The following is a 7,497-nucleotide window of genomic DNA, read 5'->3' as shown; positions in this document are numbered from 1 at the left end:
TCAGCTATCATAATCCCAGAGAGGAAAAATCAGTTTCCATTTCTAAGCAGCTAAAGTGAGAAGGTGCAGATAGGAGATAACTTGAGTGCCTGTGTGTGCAGTCTGCCCATGGCCTGGCTCCTTGCTCCACCGACAGGGCTGAATGGTGAACACAGCACACGTGGGTGCTCTTTGGCCAATGTTGCTGGGGCTGCCAGAGGTATGTACAGACAGCTGCTGAATATTTGGATGCTCTTGGCTTATAAATACTCTGAATTTGCTGTTTTGCCTTGCTCATTGTAATGTTGAAAAGAGAGGAAGGGGCCCCCTTTAGGCTATAGCATCCTGTTGCTTCTCGCGTTTTTTTCTTTTTGTTCAAAACCTTTTAGTAACAACAAAAACAGTGGAGGAAAAGTAAGTTTACTTGCAGTTTAATACGTTTATCTGACACTTAAGATTGTACAGTGCTTCCAAGCGGGAAGGCACAAATTGTGAAAAAGATCTGATCTTAAACACTTGCAGAGTACAGTGATGAGAAGACACGGCAGCTGCAGTGAGACCGTAAGGCACCATGCTTAGTGGTAAACGTGATTGATTCAGGCCACAGTGGCACTTGTGGCTGCGAGGAGCAACTTTCTGGAAGCTGGATTTCTTCCTCTAAATGAAGTTGCAGTTAGTGCTTATTTCTGGTAATAGTTAATATGCTATTTGTCATATAAAACATGATGCTGCAATACAGAAAACCAGTACCTTCTGATGTGCGCTGTCGTTTAATTCGCTGCGGAAACTTCATGCAGGCTCTGAGACTTGCCTACTTGAGGCATGTTTGTTTAAAACAAGGATTGCATATAAAGTAATGTAAATAGTTCAGCTAAAAAAGTAGTAAGGCATAACTTTCTTTAGAAAATTCTTGGAGCAAAAAAATGTTTTTGACCGAAAGCTGTTTATTCAGATTTCTTGTTGCGATTGTCTTTCCAGATCCGGTAATTGAGCGCAGAAGCCATGGTTAGCCAAGCTAAATACGGGACCATCAAATAAGCAGCTGTTCTGTTGATGTGATACCAGGAAGCAGTGGTAGCTGTTGCTGTACCAGTTGTGAGCAGGAGAGTCGCCAACCCCTAAAACACAGGAAGGTGGTTAGTGTCCTTTTCCTCATTGCATTTTCTTAATTAGACGGTATTTGTGTGGCTCTTTCTACTTAGCACTGACACTTTGCAGCTCCCTCTGTGAGCTGACTTCTCAGCACACAGCTAGCAAAAAGATTTTTGCTGAGCTAGGAGTTGAACTGACTTATAAAAAGATAAAAGTCAGAAGAAAGGGCACTGCAGCTGGGAGCAGACAAAATCCTTCTCATCCATACTCTGCTTTTTTTTCTTTTTTCCCTTGGTAGCAGAAACAGTCCCTTGGCCGCATAATCTCACCCAGTGCTTTCCTGCTCTAGATACTGCCCAAAGAGATGTGGTGTGGTTGAAGTAATTACAGTTTGCAAAGCATTCTGCTTTTAAAACATTGCTCTTATATTTAGAGAACCAGGCAAATCATTTTTTAATACTAATTTTTATTTTTAAGGTGAGCTGTTTTTCTTCAGCATGCAGAAAGCTGCTCTTGTCTAAACCAGATGCTGATTACGTGAGTAATGATAAGCTTCTTATCGCTGCTGTTTGCCAAAGAGATACCTAGGAATTTTGCTAAGGCATGAATGTTTACATTTTGTAGTCACAGAAGGCTCTTATCAAAGGGTGTCAGAAAGAGCTACTTGTAATCTAAACATTTAAGGGTGTTGTAAATTCTCACAGGTGGCTGCTGGAATGCAGTAAGAACAGCAGCAAACTTCTGCAAGCCATCTTCTGTACTGATGATACAAATCAGGTTCGGTTTCAGAGCGAAAAAATCACGATGCAAGTTTTAGCCTCACCACCTTGCAGATGACTGCAAAAGCATAGGCTGAAGAAATAAACTTATTCACTTACCCATCCCATTTTGTGAGCTCCAAAAAATATGGGAGTCCATGCCCAGTTTAATGCCAGCTGCCCTGCATACAGGCCCAGAGGAACCACCGCCTTTTCACTGAAGCCCCCCAGTTCTTTCCACACCAGGTAGGAGCCGTATCTGAAGAAAGCCAATGCAAGGGATAATCCAGTATGTTGGTTAGAAAGCGGCTGTGTTTTCTTAAACAAATGAAATGGCTTCAGTGTCAGTCTAAATTCACTTGGAAATGTCCTGGCGCTACTTGACAGAATGGCTGACTGTGAAGGGTTGATTATCTGCTGCAGACAGCAAGATGGAGAGAAATATTCCCTGTTCTGACAGAGTTCTCATTTCTAGGTGCAGAAAAGCGGATAACTTACTGCACTTCAGTCTTAATAGAGAATGCTGTGTTAAAATGGAAGCAAGTCAAAGACTTGAAGGTAAAAGGTAAGTCTCTAAAGAGAGAAAAAAACAGTTCCTGTCAGTACTGAGAGAGGATGGTTTAAAAATATCTTTGTTTGGAAGAAACCTTTTTAAATAGATGGAAATGAGTTTAGAAGTAGAAATTGAGATGGGAATGCACAAAATGAATAACATCCCAAAGTGCATGCGTGAATGTGGATGGTGACTGAGCAGAAAAGGAATCTATAGTCACGTTTCAGAAGGGAGGAGGGAAGGGTACAGAAGGTACAAAGACTTTTAGGACTTCTAGAGAAAGAACTGTGAGGCATGTCCAGCACCCTTCCCCCTTTTGGGGCACCAGCTTATAAAAAGATCTTCCAAAAATGTTCTGAAGTTTTTTAACAGATCATCTTAATGCCACACAAGAACTATTTACCAGAACGATCCCAGAATTTAAGCTGATAAAGACAAAAATTATTTGGATTTGGGAAATGACTAGTGTAAGATTTACTTCTAAACTTTAAGAGACTGATTAGAAAAGGGAGACTCTCTTGTTCATTTGACTTTTCCATTAGACATACCAATGCAGTTTGACTACACAGTCATTCCAAGAGTCCCACGGACAAAGTGCCAACTCTGAATTATACCCTTGTTTTAGAATTAATAACTGAATACAGATTCCATCTTCTCATGAGAGTCTGCTAGGTGTGTGAACTGCACTGTGCACCTGCTGAACAGCAGGGGGCTCAAATGTGTTTCTGTGGTGATGAACTTTTAAGCTGTTGCAGTCTACATATCTCAGTCACATAAGGAGAATTTCTTTTTCTCTTTGACTCAGATAGTGACCGAGGCTTGCTTTGTGGCCATGTCTTTCATAAAGACTAAACAATGCAACTTTGGAAGCTTTTTAAACCTTGCTTTTAATTATTTATTGCTTTTAATATTCTCAGATTCTGTACAAACGAGAAGTCTTAACCATTCCAAGGGATAAGTGTATATGGCAGGTTATGGAAGCAAAAGCCTGATTATAAATATATTTTCAGTCAGCTAGATGTATATAGTATGTAGCTGAAACCACTTACCTCAGAACATATTGCTTGCTTTTGGTATTACCAAAGCAAGTGATTTTTGAAGGATTTAATGTGACGTCCAGATTTATGATGAGAATTCAAGAAACAAGTTTGCAGATTGCATAGTCAGCTTGAAGAAAGTCCCTCAGCTTTTGTCTCTCTGAGAAAAGGTATTTTTTATCCAAGGGACAGCAACCCAAATTCTAACTCTGAGCACACAAGAGCAAAGAGCAATTAAAGAAATATGTACACATACCCTGTAAAAAGGGGAAAGAAGAAAGAATACAGACAGAAAAGAGCGTGTGAATCTGTAAAAATTACCAAGCCTTTATTTCCAGAAAAGTAAACCAAAATGAGAGAATGTTAAATCAGCTCTCTTACACGTTCAAGTATGTGTTCAGATATTGGATCATTGCTGTATTTTGCAACAGGTATTGTAGTATTTAAATTAACCTGCAGGATAATGACATAATGTTGGAGAGGAACAGGTCTCTCTTATTTAGCTGCTTTAAAATATTTGGCAGCACAGCAGTTACTGTCAGAAGAACAGGGAATCGTGAGGCCAAATCCCATTCCCACAGGTACCCAAGGAGACAGCAGAGGGTTTCAGATCTCTCAAACTTAACAGCCTGGCAGTTAAGCTGAAAGGGTGTGTGTGTGTATTAGTTTTGATTTTGGGTTTATTTTAATTGAGCTATGTTAAAACAGTCCTGTCCCAATCCGCTCACCCCTCCCTTTTGTTTTAATTTCCTAAAACCACAGAAGGACATGCAGAGAAGAAATCCCGGAGCTGCCTCACTTCACTGCTGCCAGCTTGGCAGATCTTGCCCTCAGAATGATTGAGGAAAGCAGATGAATGGCAGCTTTTCCAACTCCTGCTTTTGAAGTAGACAGTTCTACATACAAAGTGTGGCCACACACAGCTTCCCCAGACATGTTTTTAACTGCTAGACAGGCAGCTCGGCACAGTTTCTTGCAGACATACAAGCCACAGAAATAGAATAATAGTTTTCTAGTCTAACATTGTATAATGAACAACCTGGAGATCACATAAGCGTATTGATACGATGTGAAAAACATACCCCATAGATGTATAGAGAGTTCCCCAAACTGGAGCAAACACCCAGTTAGGGGGACACCAGGAGGGCTTCTGCAGAGATTCATACCACTCTGGGATTTCCTTTCTGGTTATCTTGCTTCCTAAAACTCCTCCTGCGTGGGGCAGGAGTGTGAAACCCACGGCTGAGGCCCAAGCTGGTACCACTTCCATTGAGACTGAATCTGAAACAAACCCAAAAAAGTGGATTGGCAGAGTAATTTTAAAAGGAAACAACTAAACTATTCCATATTTTTTAGGCAGATTTTAAAAGTATGCACAGGAAGGGTCTGATTCACAGCCTACTCTTGTCACTCAGTGCAGCTGAAATTAATGGATCTTGTATCGGCTTCACTGGACAATACTCACCTCCATATAAGAACCTATCATTTACTTTCAGCTTTTTTGAGCTTTCATTTCCTTCTAAGCTTTGTGCAGTAAGGGTACTGAGTTTTACCTATGTCAATCTTCTCACTTGGGTATACCAGAGGAATAATTCAGTTTGATAGAAACTTGCATTTCTGTATTCAGTAAGAACTTCATTCACTCACTGGGTGCACTTGGGAATAATGCAGTGTGTCTTGCCTGTGCTCAAGCAAAATAGTTCTATACATTCTGTTGTGTTTTTAGCCTTGGAGGGTGTGCAGTGAGCAGTGAGATGGATGTGATAAGTAGCAGATGCTTGAGAAACTGACACAAAATAAAAAGCCAGGGAGGATAAAGATCTCAGTGGATAGGTGGAGAATGTATCCCTGGCTTCTACCTGAAGCAGGAGATCAGTTGTAGCCATCTTAGCTGCCAAACCCATGCGGTCTGCAGGATTAAATTTGCCTGCAGAAGTAACATGAAGTGATGCCTGGTAGCCGAGCTGCTTGAGTTAGTGTATGGGCACCAATAAAATGAGTAAGAAAGTAAGCAGGGAAAAACTTGGTCGCCATTTTTCTGGCCGAAAGTCAAATGCTACAAAAGATCTGTGTTTAGGTTGCTAAAATGCAAATAGGTAAGAGGTACAGTAAAAAGGGCAGAACCAAAACACATTGTTTTTCAAATACACAGTTGTCAAATACACCCAATTCCTGTTAATCTGTTTGGTGGGAGGGCAGGTGGCAGGAAGGAATCACAAAAGAGACTGCAGGAGGCAGAGGGAGCCCTGGGCCTTGGACACCCCCAGGAGAGAGAGCTGTAGGGCAGTCAGAGATATGCCAAAGGAGGATGTCCTATATGAAACTGTATGAAGGCTTTGTTGGTACAGCTGTGTCTGATGCAATGACAAGACAGGGAGTGGAACAGAGAAAATCCCACTGGTAGCAGATGTGCTTAAAGAATAGGATGCTGCTCTGCTGGCACCCTGTGTTTTTATGCAGAGAACAGGAGGGAGCCAGGCCAGCAAGGGACATCTCCTGCACAATGTCTTTTCACTCTGCCCAGGTGATACATGTAGATGTAATGAGGATTAATTTAATTTTGGTAGCTGGGGCTACAAGGCTGAGTAGGATCATGAACATTTCTGGTGGTAGGTGCAAAGCAGAGATTTGCAAGCAGAGCAGCACAGAGGGATGGGAGAAGCACACAGGGTAGGGAAGTCTGTAAGGAGTTAACAAGAAAGGCCGTGTAGGCGGTGGGGCTGCCTCAGGGGAGAGCTGTAGGAGGAAAGGAGTGGGAGCGCACAAAAGTGACAGCAAACAAAGCAGTAAAGCTGTCAAAACCAGAACAGAAGGGTGAAGTGGTGCAAGGCAAAAGACAAGCCAAGCAGTGCCAAATGCAGAACTGAGCTGAGGAGAACCGGGGAGGGAGAACAATGCACTAGCTTGCTGGAGCAGCACTGGCTCTTGGGTGAAGGATCGACTACAAGGAAGGGAGGAAAAGAACTGCATAGCTCTGTGCTGTGGTCACTGCTGCACTTCCTGCCCTGTGTCCCTCCTGCTGCTTTACCACATATTGTCTTACATAGAGTAAAGGAGTTAAGGCATTCTCCCACACCTTGGTCCTCTGTGGTTGTCCTCAGATGGTAATTAATTCCCAAAGGTGGTGTTAGAAGCTGAAAGCTCAGACCTCACCAGTTGTCACATCGTGAGTAAGAGCACACTGGGGCTTAGTTCTGGACACACACCTCAAGGTGCCAGTCAGCTCTGCTGCTGCAGCACACCGACCCAATGCCAGTAGGTTTCCCAAAGTGATAAGTGAGGACCTCAGGGGCTTTATACTTTGTTTGGCCACAGAAGCAGCAGAGCAGTTTCCTGCAGGTATCAAGCAGCTGGGCTGCATCAGGCATTGTTCCTTTTGTCAGCTTCTCCCCATGGAGGAAAGGCCTGACATGGTTTGCAGGCTGGAAGTGCTGAATGCTATCAAATTGGAAACATACTGCTCTGCTCCAGCCAGTGACTAAATGACGCAGCTCCAAACCTGTCCCTGCACACGTCAGAGGAAACACTGAGTGACAAGAAAAGAAATCAGGAGGGCACACAGAAATGGGGAAAGCACAAAGCATAGAAACAGGGCAAGTACCGCTATGCGTGAACAGGAGGTGGTTAGATACAGAAGTAAAAAGGTGGAATGTACTGGTTTGAGTTGACTGTTGGTGTCCTATTCTTTTGACTGTTGTTATTACTAATTACATACTGTGTTTCCCAACAGTATTTCTCAGGACTTGCCAGCATTGCAAAATGCTCTCCTGCATCACATAGAGCTGTGTAACAAAGTTGCAGTGTGCCAGAGGGTCAGTCCGGTAACACAGCTGTCTATCAGCAGTGGAGCTCTGTATTTAACTCCCCAGAAGCTAAATTCCAGCATCAAATGCCCATAAAAAGCACTCATGGAGCCACACTGATTAACTCTGGAAGAAGCTTTGTCCATCTTCGGTTACTCGGTACAGGTTTTCAGTGAGGGAGTGATCACACAATGGAGATGTGCTGCATCCAAACAAGCTGGGACTAGAATGGCAGAAGATCAGGCAGCAGTGATGGGCACACTGTAACCTAAGGT

General features: G+C 42.9%; 1 protein-coding gene across 1 annotated transcript; it reads right to left on the bottom strand.

The window, feature by feature from the left end:
- Positions 1-383: 383 nt before the first annotated feature.
- Positions 384-4,736, bottom strand: TSPO (translocator protein). The gene is made up of 3 exons (XM_003203005.4): positions 4,502-4,736; positions 1,950-2,088; positions 384-1,097 (listed from the first exon to the last, which is right to left on the bottom strand). Exons 1-3 carry the CDS (start codon positions 4,687-4,689, stop codon positions 924-926), a joined length of 501 nt encoding a protein of 166 aa, XP_003203053.1. The 5' UTR covers positions 4,690-4,736; the 3' UTR covers positions 384-923.
- Positions 4,737-7,497: the final 2,761 nt, after the last annotated feature.

The sequence above is a fragment of the Meleagris gallopavo genome, chromosome 1, assembly GCF_000146605.3.
Source record: "Meleagris gallopavo isolate NT-WF06-2002-E0010 breed Aviagen turkey brand Nicholas breeding stock chromosome 1, Turkey_5.1, whole genome shotgun sequence".
NCBI classification, from domain to species: domain Eukaryota; kingdom Metazoa; phylum Chordata; class Aves; order Galliformes; family Phasianidae; genus Meleagris; species Meleagris gallopavo.
This window is presented reverse-complemented; position numbering and strand designations above follow the sequence as displayed.